The following is a 17,220-nucleotide window of genomic DNA, read 5'->3' as shown; positions in this document are numbered from 1 at the left end:
GAATAGCGATGGCTTTACAGGTAAAAAAAAATCATTTATTTATAATATATACATTTCTTTTATATATAATATTACATTACTATATTATAATATACATTAGTTTTATTTATAATGTACATTACTTTTATCTGTACTTCTTGATGATGTCCAAATGTCTGCACTGTTATAGACTTTATATGTATTTACTGTTCATATATTTACATAAATATCACATGCTGTAAATATGCTACTTATTTATCTGCACTATTTTTTACGATTGCTACTTTTTGCACTTCTGGTAGAATCAATCAATCAATCAATCAATCAATCAATCAATCAATCAATCAATCAATCAATCAATCAATCAATCTATCTATCTATCTATCTATCTATCTATCTATCTATCTATCTATCTATCTATCTATTAATCATCCATCTATCTATCTATCTATCTATCTATCTATCTATCTATCTATCTATCTATCTATCTATCTATCTATCTATCTATCTATTAATCATCCATCTATCTATCTATCTATCTATCTATCTATCTATCTATCTATCTATCTATCTATCTATCTATTAATCATCTATCTATCTATCTATCTATCTATCTATCTATCTATCTATCTATCTATCTATCTATCTATCTATCTATCTATCTATCTATCTATCTATCTATCTATCTATTAATCATCCATCTATCTATCTATCTATCTATCTATCTATCTATCTATCTATCTATCTATCTATCTATCTATCTATCTATCTATCTATCTATCTATCTATCTATCTATCTATCTATCTATCTATCTATTAATCATCCATCTATCTATCTATCTATCTATCTATCTATCTATCTATCTATCTATCTATCTATCTATCTATCTATCTATCTATCTATCTATTAATCATCCATCTATCTATCTATCTATCTATCTATCTATCTATCTATCTATCTATCTATCTATCTATCTATCTATCTATCTATCTATCTATCTATCTATTAATCATCCATCTATCTATCTATCTATCTATCTATCTATCTATCTATCTATCTATCTATCTATCTATCTATCTATCTATCTATCTATCTATCTATTAATCATCCATCTATCTATCTATCTATCTATCTATCTATCTATCTATCTATCTATCTATCTATCTATCTATCTATCTATCTATCTATCTATCTATTAATCATCCATCTATCTATCTATCTATCTATCTATCTATCTATCTATCTATCTATCTATCTATCTATCTATCTATCTATCTATTAATCATCCATCTATCTATCTATCTATCTATCTATCTATCTATCTATCTATCTATCTATCTATCTATCTATCTATCTATCTATCTATCTATCTATCTATTAATCATCCATCTATCTATCTATCTATCTATCTATCTATCTATCTATCTATCTATCTATCTATCTATCTATCTATCTATCTATCTATCTACTTGGTGAGGAAAATCCATTCATCCATATCCATTATTAATGAAGCAATAAACATCTGTAAGACTGAGCACAGATGTTTGATTTGATTAGATTATGTGGACATTTCTGCATGTTACTGCAAGATGTTGAGATTTCAGGACTTGCGATTGTGTATTCATGTTTATATGTATAATTATACATATAAAGATGAATATAACATGGAAAAAAAAAAAAAAAAAATATATATATATATATATATATATATATATATATATATATATATAAAACGAATTTGATTTGTCTTTATATCTGTCCAGTTATCTGACAGCAGACCAGCCCCCTCTGGAGCTGATGATGAGGAACTGCATACGACAGAGGACAAAAGTCCTGGTCCAGGTTTGAGCAGCATGCTTGACGCTGATGCAGACTCCATGGACAAGATGGGAAAGAGGGAAAGTGGGGGTGAGAGCGAGTCTGAAACTGAGCAGGACATGTTTCAGTCCCTTCAGGAACCCAGTTCTGTTTCTACCCACAGGAAGAATTCATTCTCTCATTTTCAACCCAAAACAAAAGGAGACCTCCACATACATGCTGTCCTGTGGGTACATGTGCTTTAAAGAACCCCAAAGACTAGTTTAATGACCTGCATCTAATATTTCTTTACTTTAAAGGTGCAGTGTGTATTTTAAAAGTGCATTTTGAAGTGTTAGATGAATGGTGCAGTCTGTAACATTGCTTTAAAGAAGTAGTTTGCAACACAATAGTGCAGATTATAGTACATTAAAAGTGCGGTTTAGAATGTTGTATTAAAGTGGCAGTCTATAACTTTACTTCGCTTTAAAGAGGCAGTTTGTGATACAATAGTGCAGATTGTAGTGTTTAGAAGGTACAGTTTGTTATGTTGGGGCCAGCGGAGGGAAGTCATTTTAACAGAGTAATTACAAACTGGCGCTTTAAATTTATTCTCATTACAAACTGCCGCTTTAAATTTAGTCTCATTACAAACTGCTGCTTTAAATTTAGTCTCATTACAAACTGCCGCTTTAAATTTAGTCTCATTAAAAACTGCGGCTTTAAATTTATTTACATTACAAACTGCCGCTTTAAATTTATTTTCATTACAAACTTCAAACATTTTAAGAAACAACCCCAAATGTAAAAATGTGTAGAATCTGTTCGAACAAGAATTAGCTCTAATCTTTAGAGATTAGTCCCACAGTGCTACTGAAATCTGGATTCTGATTGGCTAGAGGGTATTGGGGCATTTTCTTTAACAACAGCCTTGACAATAGTGCAGGTGTACGTTGATGAATCTAGGACGCTCTGTTCCTCTTTTTTGTTCCAGAGAGTGCGGCTGTGAGGCCATGTCCTGTAAGTTCAACGAAGACGGGACTCTGCTGGCAGTTGGACTCAGTAATGGCTCTATTAAGGTTCGTTCATGACCTTAGATTGTGTATATATGTGTGTGTGTGTGTGTGTGTGTGTGTGTGTGTGTGTGTGTGTGTGTGTGTGTGTGAGAGAGAGATTCATTGTGAGATGTTGTTTATGTCTTTAAAGGTCTACAAAACTGACACTGGAGAACAGCTTCACACTCTTAAAGACCACGAAACCATTGTCTCCTCTCTACCTGTCACCAGTCTGTACTTCACACACACCGGCCGAACAGACAATGTCCTGCTGGCTACCTGTGAGAACATCGCACTCGCACACACACACACACACACACACACTCAATCCTGATTAAACAAGGTCTCTGGGAGTTTGCTGGAAATAAAACCGGGATATATTTTAGTCAATGTGCAGGTTGTACAGCAGTACAGATTTACTGCCCTCTAAAAAGAACTCAACATACAGCCATTATTGTCTGGTGGACGTTGGACACGTGAAGCTTTTCCACCTTCCGCTTGAGGATCCCCACAGGTGCTCAATAGGGTGCAGGTTTGAAGTCATACTTGGCAACTTCTTCACCTTCAGCATCAGCAAGGCGGTTGTCATCTTGGCGGGGTGTTTGGTGTCGTTATCATGTCGAAAAACTGCCGTTCGGCCCGGTTTCTGAGGGCATCATGTTCTGCTTCAAAAAATCATAGTACATGTTGGAATCCATGTTTCCCTCAATGACTCGCAGCTCCCCAGTACCAGCGGCACTCATGCAGCCCCAGACCGTGATGCCACCACCACCATGTAGGCAAGGCACGATTTTCTTGGCACACAATCTGAGCCAAACAAGTTTATCGTAGTCTCGTCAGACCACAGGACATGGTTCCAGTAAATCTTGGACAGGTCGTCTTCAGCTAACTGTTTGTGAACTTTCTTGTGAGCCAGCTTTGGAAAAGGGGATTCCTTTTGGGATGACGGCCACGCAAACCGACTTACATAGTAGATCTATATATATATATATATATATATATATATATATATATATATATATATATATATAAAGCTCAAATACCACTGACTGACTCACTCACTCATCACGAAATCTCAAAAACCACCGCATGGATTGCAATGAAATTTGAAACATACCTTCCTCTTGGGTCTTAGGTGCTCACTAAGAAAGGGTTTTGAAAAATTCGCCCTGGATCGCGGCTAACCCACGAAAAATCGCGATTTCTCACGCATTGTAAATTCTTCAAAATAACATCCTAATGAATCTTACTACATTGTTTCTTATTAGATGTTAGATGCACAATAAAAATAATTTTCACAGTAGTTTGCCCTGTATCGGTACTACAAAGGGGTAGTACGTTATTTGTTGACGTTACGTTCTGATCTCTGATCATCCAGTCCTGCTCAGTGCTTACTGCTTATTGCCATATTGCTTAGCGTTCTGCCTTCCGTAGCGAAGCACGGGTACTTTTAGCTAGTACAGTATATATACCATACATGTATCCTGCCTAATATCTATCTATCTATCTATCTATCTATCTATCTATCTATCTATCTGTCTGTCTGTCTGTCTGTCTGTCTGTCTGTCTGTCTGTCTGTCTGTCTGTCTGTCTGTCTGTCTGTCTGTCTAACAAGTGAACATCACTGTCTCTATGTTCTCAATGTATTTCAGATGCTAGTGGGTGTGTAAAGTGCTGGTACGTGTCTGGCCGGGAGTGTGTGTGGCAGCTGGAGGAAAAAAGCACGACTAGAATAGGTGAAGAAGAAGTATTGCAGAGGCAGACCCTCTGTCTTTCCGTCTCTCGTTCCGGCGATCAAGCAGTGACTGGTGGCTCCGATTCGACCGTCCATCTTTATGATATCCACACGCAACGAGAAAAACAGATTTGCACGGCCAGGTAGAACACGATAGCTCAGTTTTTTGTTACTTTCTATTGAAAATTTCATAATCTTGATTGTGTTGCTTTTTTACGATTATCACTCGATCGTACGGTGTCCTTGAATGTTTGGAAACAAACTGTATATATTTTTTTCTTCTCAGCACGCTGAGGACGGTCATGGACGGCCACAGCTCGCGCGTCTTCGCCGTCATGTTTCACCCCCTGACTGAGACGCAGTTCATTTCTGGAGGATGGGACAACACCGTTCAAGTGAATTAGCGATTCTTTCACAATACGTTCGCTCCCACACGTTACTGTTATTGTGGGACAAATGTACAATTTTAAAGAACAATCTCATTCAATCTTTATCAACGCGTTACCTCCGTAAAGCTGCTCTGAGACATTGTCCAGTGTTAAAAGTGCTATACAAATAAAAACAAATTGAATTGAGTTATATAATAACAACAATAACGCTTTCATATTTATCATCGTATGGTTTTTTTTTCAGTTCTGGGATACCAGGCAACAACATGCAGTCAGGTACAGTGTTTTTATTCGATTCAACATGCCTTTTTCAGTGGTGTCCTGCCTGAACCAATCTACCTTTTAATACCGTCATTATGACGCCACCGCTATAAAAAACGTTAATATTATAGAGAAAACTGCAGCTTTTTTCGAAAAGACCGTCTTGTAAATGTCCTTGTACGTGTATCTGCGACCATTGTATTTTCTGACATTGTGGAATAAAAAAAATGCAGCTATTAAATCCATATATTATGATATATTTGAGCTTGTGCAGTTTGCTACAGATGCAGGTTGTGAGCTCTGGCTAGTGCGGTTTCTGACCGTCCAATCAAAGGACGCGAAAATGCCGACGTGTTTGGACGCCTGCTAACGGGCCTTGGGGTGACCAAATCACAGTATGATTTGTTAAAGCAACAGGCTTTTAAAAAACTTTTACCGAGCAGCAGCAGCAGCGCACCCTAGAGGAAGACTATGAAATGTCGACTATTTGGAATACTTGAATGCACATTCATGGGAAAAATATATTCAAACATCGGTGATTCTGATAGAGTTTAAGCCAGCAGAGAAGGCCTTATTGGCCCTGACGGCCCACCGCCTGGTTAATTGACAGACAAATATAAGCGTGATACAAAGCGAGACTCCGTGATACATGGGTTTCTGTAAGGAGTCATTTATGAAAGGAGTCTCCAGTGCCTCCTTTGTAACAGAGCAAAAATTTGCATGTTTCTCTCATAAACAAATCTTTCAAGATGAACAAACGGTTCTTCAGACCCAGCCGTCCTAGCATTTTGGAGACGTTCTCTATCTGCGCATGAGAAGAAAATCACAATTTGCGCATTTGTAATGATTGCTGCTGAACAAATCATTTTGGTGAACAGAATCGAAAGATCAGAGTCACTGGAATGAAATGCTGCCACATACATATGTATATATATTATAAAGTTATACGGTACGGTACTGTAAATTGCTCTGTTCTTCTAAATTATGTACATTAATTTGTTAAACAAATTACAGTATCCTACCGCATACAGTTCTTTAAAGACTCCTGAGTAGACTAGGCCATGTCTCGATATTTTTACGGGCACATCGGAACGCATCTCCATCGTAACTCGGGTTCTGACAATCTTCGCTCTAATTGTTTTGTTTGAACTCCTCCCAGAATGCTCTACGGCCCTCATGTGTGTGGCGAGGCCCTTCACATTGACCCATTGACCAATCAGGTCCTGTCCGGTTCCTGGAGGAAAGAAAACACCCTGGAGGTAAAATAACAAGCAGGATAGTTTACCGATTACAGACTCCATGCAGTGAGAAAGGCTTTCGTTCTAATGACTTCTATTTATGACAATCGTTAATATTTTTCCTCGCTATACCGGCAAATTATAAGCAACATCTGGAGAAATTTCTCAGTAATCTTCATAGAGGGTTATTCTGTAGAGGGAACGTAAATAGACAACAAATGTCATTTTGCTTTTAAATGTAAATGTGTATGAAGTGGGCGGAGCTTAAAGCCATCGTTTTCAAACCCATCTTTTCTAAAGTGTCTCGCCCTAGCTAGAAAATATGCACACCAGAAGAATTTACTAGCTCCGTAACAACAGCAATATACTGGCTCTGCCTTGCTAAATAGAGATCTTGGGTAGCTGCTCACTAGCTCATTAATTACAGCAACGCAATAACAATGCCTTGCTAAATAGCGATCTTAACTCGCCTTCCATAGTTTGAGATTTAGAGTGGATAAGATGATAGCTAACGTTAAACTAGCATAACTATTGAGTCATCAGAACTCTAGCTAACACAATGTTTTTGTGAGGTCACATGACCTATTTTGCATTTTGAACTCAAATTTTAAACACTTATTTTTTTTTAACTATTTGTTTTAAATGCATTCTTCCTTAAATGTAGGTGTGGGATTACGTCTCGTGCAAAAAAGTGACCAGTATTCCTGCTGATCCAGAAGGAGACAGCAGGGTGAGTGTAAACACACACACACACACACACACACACACACACACACACACACACACACACACACATACATTAAGAGTGATTAATACAATTCTTTTTTTCCCGGATCACAGATGTACACGTGCCAGTGGCTGGGTGGTGATCACATCATAGCAGCCGGAAGTAAAGCGAACACACTGAGGGTCATCGATCGCCACAGTTTCAAGGTGTGTGTCAGCAAAATAAATAGTTTTTTTGTGGGCTTCTAGAACTATTGGCACCCCGGCATTGTGTGTGTGTTTGTGTGTGTGTATTGCGGGTGAGATAAAAAATCCTCCTATGGCAAAATTCTATTGTAATTTAGTTGTTATTCTTGGAAAGTCCAATTATGGCAATATTGATTATTTTTCTACTACAGCATGTCCCTAAGGCTTTTAAAGCAGCCACCTCTAGGTGGGTTTGGGGTAGTGTGGGGGTTTAGGGTTAGGGGGAATGTTAGAAATGGGGTTAGTGTTTAGAATTTGGGTTTAGAGGGTATAGTAAGTGGTTAGGGTTTAAGAGTTTGAGTTTAGGGGGAGGCTTTGTGTTTATGGTTTTGGGTTTAGGGGGAGAGTTAATGGTTAGGGGTTGTTAGAGGGTTGGGGGTTATGGTTAGTGTTAGAGGTTAAGGCTTGGGTTTAGGGTTAAGGCTAGGGGTAGGGTTGGGGTTTGTGTTAGAGGTTAGGGCTTAGTGTTAGAGTTTAGGGTTTGTGTTCAGGGGTAGGGTTGGGGTTTGTGTTATGGGGTAGGGTTTATATTTAGGGATTATTGTTAGAGGTTAAGGCTTGGGTTTAGGGTTAGGGCTAAGGTAAAGTGTTGGATTGGGGTTTTGGGGTTAATGTTAAGGGTTAGGGTTATGGTTATTGCTAGGGGTTAGGGTATACCCCTTATGGGCTTGGGGCTTGGGTTTAGGGTTAGTGTTAGAGTTTAGGGGTTTTGTTTAGGGCTTAAGGTTAGTGGTTTGAGCTTTTTTTTTTTTTTTGAGTTTTAGAGATAAGGTTAGGGGTTATGTTTATGGCATAGGGTTGGGGTTAGTGTTAGAGGTTAGGCTTTATATTTAGGTTTAGGGGTTTAGGCTTTTGTTTAGAGTTTGAGATTAGTGTTAGAGGTTAGTGTTTTTGCAAAGGGGTTGGGATCAAAGTGAAATGTAGAGTTTCTTTCTTCTGACTCTCTCTCTCTGTGTCTCTCTGTATTTTTCTCAGGTGAAGTCACGCCTCTATGACTTGCCCTATGCCGTGTTCAGTTCCTCTGCCTGTCGGTCTGGAAAGGGGGAGTGGCTTATAGCAGCCACCTCTGGAGACAGAGTGTTTCTTTTAATCATGGGCCAGTGAGAAAAAGCTTAACTGAGTAAGAGCAGAAATGCGTTTTTGTAATTTGTATAGCATTTAAATCCATAGCTGTAGCTGTCCAACAGAACAGCCAAAGTAAAATGGAAACAAATGGTTTGATGTGGGACATTTTGCCAAACATTGTTTTTATAGTAATCATTCCAATGTGTCCAAAATAAAAATAAACAGAAACATTCAATCTTTTTTAAAGACTTTTATTTCTTTTCAGGTAGCCAATACTTGAAAAAAAATTTTTATGAATATTTAATAAAAAAAAATTACATTTGTTCCTTCATTCATTCAGTGACATTACTGATTCTCTGCACCAGACTCTTTACCTGTAGCCCACAGTGTGACTTGTATTATTGCTCGTTTTTCCGGCCAAAAGCTTCAGCATGTTGCCGATTCCATTCTGAATAGATATTTTCACTGTTTTTGAATCCTGTTCAGACATGTCTTCTTATTCTTATTATTACCGTAATTTCTGGACTATAAAGTGCACCCTTGTATAAGCCTGAATTTGACAAAGATTTTTATTTTTAACATAAATAAGCCGCAGGTGTCTACACTGAAACTAATGAACTTTACACAGGCTTTAACGAAAGACACTAAATGCAATATGTTGCGCTTCTATTAGGAGCAGAGCGGTATTTTGGGAATACAGCATGCCACTGCATTCTTCCCGTATTACTGCGTGTGTGGAGACCAAGGAATATGTCCTTATTATTTTCTGATGCTCATTTCGAAGTTTCTTTAACTAACCCATAACGCTGTTGCCAAGAAAAATAAAAAAGCACGAGTTTTGGAAACCTGTCTGTGCTTATATGATTTCTGTTGCAACTGGAGTTTAAGCGAGCTCTCCCTTCACCCAGACTCAACGCATTACAACGGCTTGTATCTAAACAGTAGCCGACCAAGTAAGTCATTGTTCACTGTCTTCCTCCTTCCTTTCACAACTACAGTGGTACCTTGACCTACGAGTGCATTAATGTACGAGTTTTCCGAGGTCACTCGGTCGATTTTTTTGCTCTGTTACGCGAGCAAAAAATTGAGGTACGAACTCGAGACGCAGCTGCTAGATGGCAAAGTGAAGCCAGAAAGCGAAGATTGTGACGAAAATTAAGATAAGCAAAGAAAATTTTAAAGTTTAGGGATACGTAGTGTACAGGAGTGATAGTAAAAGACGAGTTTTCCCTCCGCCTCTGCTTATCGCCTCTACCCCCCCTCCACACACACACACACACACACACACACACACACACACACATACACACACACACCCCACCGGCGTTTTGGTTAGCTCAAGTCCTCTGATCTCCAAGGAAAATACACTGAATAAAACCTTATTATATCTTTACATACTCTTTCTATTATGTTTTTATACATGATTTGTTATTTAGAAATGCAAAATCCAATTTAATAACATGAAACATAAAAACGGGGTGTCATTTTGAGGGTTGGAACGGATTAATGCCATTTTAAGTATTTTCAATATGGAAAACTGATTTGATGTGCGAGCAAATTGAGATACGAGCTCGTCCACGGAAAGGAATTAAACTCGTAGGTCAAGGTACCACTGTATTTCTCTGGGGAGTTTATCTTTTGGCATCGTCTTGCGCCACCGGTGGTAGTTTTTCTCCCGAACACAGAACACAGGTGAAGTGCGTTTTTTTGTTTCCGTTCGGAAATTTCATTGGTCTAATGTTATGTCGCTTAGTTTTTGGTTTGAAGTTTGTAAAACCGGGAAAAACCCAAGAAAAATCCATAAACTAGCCGTTTCGTTTAAACGTGGGAAATAAGTAGCGGCTTATAGTCCGGAAAATACGGTAATTGTAACAAACTTGTTTTCCAAATAGAATTATTTAAATTATTTCCCCAAATAAAAATGAAAAACAACTCATCTTTAACCCGGGCATTTCTGTTGTCTGATGCTAAATGTTTGTTTACATTTTTATAGTAGGATTGAATGTTGTTTGCCCATTATGAACCAAGCGAGTTCACATTATAGGAGCTATAAACGGTTTATTGCCTCACCAGCCTCTGTTTTTTTTTTTTTTTTACTTTTCTCACTTCACACATCAGACTTCAGACACTGCTCGCAGTCCTGCCATCTGCCAAAGTTCTCTGATGTCGTTGTAGATTGTATTAGGCAGTGGTGGGCAGGCAGCCCTGCTGGCCTAAACAATGGATGTTAGATTTTTTTTTGTCCAATCAAATTTCAGCCTCTATGTGCTGCCATGTCAATCTAATCTGCCCAAAGCATTCAAAGTCAGTACTGCTGGCCTTTTTACCTTAGTCTCCTTAGGAAATAGCTCTGTTTCTTTAACCAATCAGATTTCATATTCGCCTCACAGGGCAGCTATCTAGTCCAGAGTAGCATAAGCATTTTTGCGTCCTCTGATTGGTTTGATCAGAGGGAACCTGTTACAGCCATGTTTGACTGGGAAAACACGTCTGTATCTTTGCACACATTAATACATCTGAGTTAGACTTTTTTACACCTACTTTGGAAGAGAAATTGATTTGGTCTCGGACATACTTAAAATGTCCGAATGGAAAAACCACCACAAGGAGGACAGGGTAGGAACAAGCCATCTTATGGTTTGCCAGGAGTACAGTAGAGGTACGGTCAGCCCGAACTCAGCCAGCGATATTTCCCCTCCAGTCCGTGGCAACAGCCCCCTGTGTATAGTTGGAAGTTTGGCAGCAGACCTAGCACAATTAACAATTAACAATTAGCCTAGCCCAGTTAAACAAAACCAAAGGTCCAAACCAGAGGTACTGGGGATGCCCAGGAAATCTATTTTCAATTGAAGCTGATCATGAACCTATGTTAGAGTTTGATATAGAAGAGAAAATTATGTGTACTGGTAGACACTAAGACTACTTACAGATGTGTAAGCTCATATTATGCTAAACCCCTCCCCATATCTGGGAAATTTATAAAGTAACTCGGATTCTATGAACAAAAAAAGTTTCTTCCATGACTGTCTAGTTTGCCTTAATTAATAGATTTTATAGAAAGAGATGCTTTCTGTAAAACTCAAATGCTCTTAGTCAACATAGTCATAAGACTCTCTTGTCGACTCTCACGAGCCTTGGAATTAATGGAGCAACATGGGAATGGTTTCCCTCCTACCTGGAAGGTAGGTCCACTGGTGTTCCACAAAGCTCAGTACTTGGTCCTCTCATTTACTCCCTTTATACTCACTCTCTTGGTGAAGTCATTTCATTAAATAGGTTTTCTTACCACTGCTATGCCAACGACACTCGACTCATCTTCTCCTTTAATTCCTTAGATATCACAGCTCAGATCTCAGCATTTCTGGCGGACATATCATCATGGTAGAGTGCTTAATAACAGCTGAGTCACTACCATCTCTTATACCTATTTTTTTAAGTGGGCTATAATTCCTCTCAACAGATTTTAAGGCTGACGGTATTTTAAATAATTTAGTGAACCAATGTTGATTTATTCACTTATTTAAAGCACTTTTGTACAGCGCTAAGGGCGTCTGCTAAATGGTGTTAATGTGAATGTAAATGGTTTGTTATTAAGGAAGGTAGGGGATGACGTTAAAATTCAGTGAGCAACTGGGCTGAATGTATTAAAGCAAAATGTCTTGGAGAGAGACAGCCACGATCTATCATAGTATTTGTCAGGAATCCACCTGCCACGCCCCCTTGCAGTGGCTGTCATTGCTTCCGCGTGCTCCCAAGCTCTCAGCTCAAATCACGCACACCGCTCCCGGTCCCTGACGAGAGCTTCTCTTCTCTCCCGATTCCCGAGGAGAGTTCGGTTCCGTCCCAGGACTCCCGGGAAAGTTCAGCTCCCTTCCAGGGTCTCAAGAAGAGTTCGGTTCCGCGCCAGCGTCCCAAGAAGAGCCAGGTTCCGCGCCAACGCCTCCCCGAGAACACCTCTTCGTCCAATGGGATCCCGGCGCACACAACTCACCTCCGAGACTGCAAAAGGGAAGTCGTCCCGTTGCCCCTGGGCTCCACCGAAGGCGACGGTTCGCCCCACAGTCTCCCAAAAGGTGACGGCTCACCCCACCAGCACTCAGAAGACCAAGTCACGTCACAGAGCTCCTCCCATGGCGACGTCTTGCTCCCGAGCTCCTCCCACGGCGACGTCTTGCTCCCGAGCTCCTCCCACGACGACGTCTCGATTATGAGCTCCTACCTCGGAGACGGCTCGCCTCAGGACCCCTATCACGGTGACATTCTGCCTCCAAGCTCCCTGGACGAAGACGGGTCACTCCTGAGCTCCCTGGAGGGTGAGGTCACACCAATGAACCCTGCCGAGGTCATCACTCAGCCTCTGTGCTCAGTCAGGGGCGTCGCTCCATCTCCGGTCTCCATCCAGAGGGTCTTCCAGCCGGTAAGCCCTGTTGAGCGCTCTGCCCTGCTTCAGGTAGTCACCAGGGTTGTCTCTTCACTCCAGGTCCCCTTGGGTGATGAGGTTCCATTCCAGACCTTCCTGGGCAGCGCCGATCCATTCCAGGTCGCCGGGGTGGTCATCGCTCAGCCTCAGGTCGCCGCCAGGCACGTCATGCCTCTCCAGGTCTCCAGGGTGACCTCTCAGTTTCAGACCACCGCAGAGGAGGTCGCTCAGCTGCCGGTCTTCGCTGAGGGTGTCAGTCTGCTCCAGTGCTCCGTGGATGGCGTCTCTCCGCCTCCTGTCTCCGCCGAGGGTGACGCTCCACTCCAGGTCTCCAGGGGGGTCGTCTCTCCATCTCCTGTCTCCGACGAGGGCGTCGCTCCGCTCCTGGTCTCCGTGGGGGTTGTCGCTCCGCCTGCAGCTCCCGCAGAGGGCGTCTTTCTGCTCCAAGGCTCCGTGGAGGGCGTCTCGCTGCCTCCGGTCTTCGCTGAGGGCGTCGCTCTGCTCCGGGTCTCCGTGGTGGACGTCTCTCCGCCTCTAGTCTGCGCCGAGGACTTCGCCCCGTTCTCCACAGGGGTGGGCGCCTTGCCTCGGGCCCTTCCCGGCTGTTCCTGGCTCCGCGGCGGTTCCAGCCGGGTCCCCTTTGATCCTGGAGGATTGGGGGGGCCCTCTTCCAAGTGCCCTGGCCCGCCGGGCTGGTGGTGGGTTGGGGCGTCCGGTGCCGCCCCTTTGGGGGGGGGGTGTCAGGAATCCTCCTGCCACACCCCCTTGCAGTGGCTGTCATTGCTTCCGCGTGCTCCCAAGCTCTCAGCTCAAATCACGCACACCGGGAGCTTGTTATTCACTCTCCCCAAGCTCCTATATAAACTGCTCACTCACCCACGCTCCCGGTCCGTTATTGTGCTTATGGACTCTAGCTGTCAGCTTCACGATTCCCCGTTTTGCTGCCAGCTCTCCGCGCTATCTTTATATGCTAAACAAACTTTCGATACAGACTTTTGCTTTTGCTGCCGATTTCCTTCTGGTTGTGTATGTGTTCATGCGTGGTCGTGTGTATGCTGCACCCACTACATACCTTCTCCTCCCGGACTCCTCGCTCACTCCACGGCTGCGTTTTCCTTCCCCAGCGCAGCTTGGACTTCCGATGCTTCCCCGTTGCTTTCTCCGCGCCGCACTTCCTCGAGAACACACCGTGGATGTTATTATTGGACTGCCGTTTGCCGGATTATCCCGATCTATGCGGGTATTTTGTGTTGGCTCTGCCTTTGTTAAATAAATTTTCTGTTTGCCGTTACTCCGGCTTCCGCCTCCGCACCACACAGTATTACAGTACTACGATATTTTAAATTGTACATGCCATCTAGAAATAGAACATACACAGCAGTGAAAAACTATACAAATAAAAGTGCCTTTGATGTCCCAATATATAATCATATGATAACAAGGTGCAGTTATGCAGGTTGATAATCGCGCTTGGTTTGAAATGCTAATTCACATGTAAGTAAAGTGTGGGAATCAAAAGATCTTATAATGAAGTTTGCATTACAAATCCATTATAAAACCTAAATTTTTTATTCACAGGATAAGGCTTTTATTAAAATTTTGTGTAGTACCGCCCTAGGAGGTAGAACTCCTGGATAATAAAGAAATGCAAACTGGATGTGAAACCAGACATGTTACATTGCTCTTAGAGGTGGAGAGCAAAGTGCCTGCTAAATTATGGCCTCTATTGTGTGTGTCTATGAAGTCAGCTAGTCCAATTAGAATTAAAATCTATTAACGTCATAAACTACAGTAACCATTATGTTCTAATACAGAACATTGTACAGTAAAACCCCGTCAGACGAGCATAATTCGTGCATGAAAATTGCTCGTAGGTCCATTTGCTCGCACGTTCAAACTGATATTTCTCATAAGAATGAATGTAAAAGCAATTTAATCCGTTCCGAGACCTAATTTGATCGCTTATTTATGCATTTTTAAAAGTATTTGTAGCCTATTTTAACAAATAAATACACCACAAATTACCGTAATGTCTTCTTTCGGCTTCTCCCATTAGGGGTCGCCACAGAGGATCCTCCGCATGTTTGATTTGGCACATGTTTTTACGCTGGATGCCCTTCCTAACGCAACCCTCCCCATTTATTAGGGCTTGGGACGGCACTGAGAGTGGCTGGGGTCGGTTTCCTGACCGGGGATCGAACCCGGGATTACACCGCAGTGGTGAGAGAGCGCCGCATCCTAACCACTAGACCACCACAAATTACCGTAATGTAAACAGAATTTAACACTTTTTCATATGGTAGTGGTTGATTGTGAGTGTGAGACGCGCACCACGCTTGTACTTTTTCACTATTTCCTTCTTGGTGTCAATGGTAATTCTATTTACTTTCTTTTTCCCAGCACCATCACTGATTTTCTTGGGAGACATTTTTCAAAATTTCTGGTTAAATAAAAATTACACACTGAGACAAATTTTTGAAAATCATAAGATTCCTATAACCGTAGGTGAAAATCTGTCGTCTTTGATCCGGCAGTGTCCGAAAATTCTGCTTACCTGCTGTGGGACTTTTCCTACGACGACCCTATAAAACCAAGAACTGATAGGATGATGCCAAAACGTCATGTCCATTTACGTTTACATTTGCTGCATTAAGCAGACGCCCTTATCCAGAGCGACGTACAAAAGTGCTTTGAGTCTCTAGCAATGAAAAAAGTGCTAATTTAAGTGTTTCAGGAAGAGGTAGGTCTTCAACTGTTGCTTGAAAATAGCCAGGGACTCTGCTGTACGGACATCTAGGGGAAGTTCATTCCACCACCTCGGTGCCAGAACAGAGAAGAGAAGAGCCTTGAAGTATACTGGTACCAGTCGAGCAGTGCTGGAGGATCTCAGAGAGAGTGGTGCAGTGCAAGATGTGATGGGGTCTCTGAGGTAAGATGGTGCTGGTCCATTCTTGGCCTTGTTGGCAAGCATCAGTGTTTTGAATCTAATATGTGCAGCTACTGGAAGACAGTGGAGTGCAGCAGTGGGGTGGTGTGAAAGAACTTGAGCAGATTGAACACAAGTCATTCAGCTGCGTTTTGGATCATTTGCAGTGGGTGAATAGCGTTCAGAAGAAGACCTGCCAGCAGAGAGTTGCAGTAGTCCAGTCTTGAAATGACAAGAGACTGAACAAGCACCTGGGCAGCCTGTGAAGAAATCAACAGGAATGAGCCACATTAGCGACATGTGAGAAGAAGGACAGTTGATTGTCCATAGTTTCCCCAAGGTTATGAGCACTGGCTGAAGGGGAGAGCAGAGAGTCTTGAAGTGTTATTCTGAGATTTTGACCTGGAGATGAATCACCTGGGATGACCAGCAGTTCTGTTTTGCTGGGGTTGAGTTTTAGTTGGTGAGCACTCATTCATGAAGATATGTCTGTCAAGCATGCTGAGATCTGAGTGGAAGCTGTGGTATCTGATTTAGGGAAAGAAAAGATTAGTTAAGTGTCAACTGCATAGCAGTGGTAAGAAAACCCATGTGAGGATATGACTTTACCAATAGAGTGGGTATAGAGGGAGAAAAGGAGGAGACCAAGTACCAAGCCTTGTGGAACACCAGTAGTGAGTTTGCACGGGGCAGATGTGGATCCCCTCCATGTTACCAGGTATGAGTAGTTGTTGATGTCTGATGGGTCCAGGGCAAGTTTCTTTAAGATGGGAATGACCCTTGCTGAGCAGGTGTGGTAGGGGGGTCGTGTAGTGAAAAATCTTTGTACTACGTTTTCCGTTATCATGAACGATATCAATGCTACATGTTGTTTTTGTTTGCTGCTAAATATTTTTAGCGAGAGAGTAAAAACTTTGCACGGATCTTTTTCTTGTGTTTCTTCTACAGTTTGACTTTATATCAACTGATATCCTACAGTGTGAGATGAGGATCATGTTCGTAACAATCGCAAAAGACGATAAAATTCTCACTGTGTCCAGCGAAAGAGCTATCAATGCTTCAGTTGAAAATTTGGAGGCAGTCGTTTCTAATCCACACGTCACTGATAAAACATGACACCATATATTTCACTGATATTGATCTCTGCTCTGCTTTCTTTAGCGATGTAGACTAAAGTAGACAGTTAATTGCTTTTATACATGCTGGACAGAAGTACATCTATACTAGAATGACTCAGATTTTAATGTATTCACCACGTGTTCGGTTAAGTAGTCAAAGCAAACCTAGAAGTACTAGCATTAAATATTACCTCAATTGGAATATGTTGATTTGATCTTACAAAAAGAGAAAAAGATAGATTCTGCCATCATTATTTTATTATA

The 17,220-nt window shown here is 41.4% G+C and overlaps 3 protein-coding genes across 3 annotated transcripts in view; 2 read left to right on the top strand and 1 right to left on the bottom strand.

The window, feature by feature from the left end:
* The window catches only part of LOC310734742 (uncharacterized protein), an 8,799-nt gene extending 72 nt beyond the window's left edge, over positions 1–8,727 (top strand). The window contains exons 1-11 of the mRNA XM_083557151.1: positions 1–20; positions 1,744–2,024; positions 2,772–2,856; positions 2,984–3,113; positions 4,485–4,710; positions 4,854–4,962; positions 5,201–5,232; positions 6,377–6,476; positions 7,120–7,185; positions 7,296–7,388; positions 8,403–8,727. The exon at positions 1–20 is cut by the window's left edge and continues 72 nt beyond it. Coding sequence (XP_083413277.1) covers positions 9–20; positions 1,744–2,024; positions 2,772–2,856; positions 2,984–3,113; positions 4,485–4,710; positions 4,854–4,962; positions 5,201–5,232; positions 6,377–6,476; positions 7,120–7,185; positions 7,296–7,388; positions 8,403–8,531 — 1,263 coding nt within the window. The 5' untranslated portion in view covers positions 1–8 and the 3' untranslated portion in view covers positions 8,532–8,727. The remainder of the gene's footprint in view (positions 21–1,743; positions 2,025–2,771; positions 2,857–2,983; positions 3,114–4,484; positions 4,711–4,853; positions 4,963–5,200; positions 5,233–6,376; positions 6,477–7,119; positions 7,186–7,295; positions 7,389–8,402) is intronic.
* Positions 1–10,062, bottom strand: part of LOC310734717 (double C2-like domain-containing protein alpha) — a 98,757-nt gene extending 88,695 nt beyond the window's left edge. The window contains exon 1 of the mRNA XM_083557103.1: positions 10,053–10,062. The gene's annotated coding sequence lies outside the window, so the exon portion shown is untranslated. The remainder of the gene's footprint in view (positions 1–10,052) is intronic.
* A 1,583-nt stretch (positions 10,063–11,645) lies between these two features.
* On the top strand, positions 11,646–16,954 carry LOC310734934 (uncharacterized protein; the record flags this gene model as incomplete). Its single annotated transcript, XM_083557412.1, has 5 exons — positions 11,646–11,674; positions 12,249–12,909; positions 12,973–13,828; positions 14,037–14,152; positions 16,787–16,954. 5 exons carry the CDS (start codon positions 11,646–11,648, stop codon positions 16,952–16,954), a joined length of 1,830 nt encoding a protein of 609 aa, XP_083413538.1.
* Between the last annotated feature and the right edge of the window lie 266 nt (positions 16,955–17,220).

This window comes from Silurus aristotelis (assembly GCF_946808225.1).
Source record: "Silurus aristotelis genome assembly, chromosome: 12".
NCBI lineage: Eukaryota > Metazoa > Chordata > Actinopteri > Siluriformes > Siluridae > Silurus > Silurus aristotelis.
Note: the sequence above shows the minus strand (reverse complement) of the source record. Positions and strands in the feature narration are given on the sequence as shown.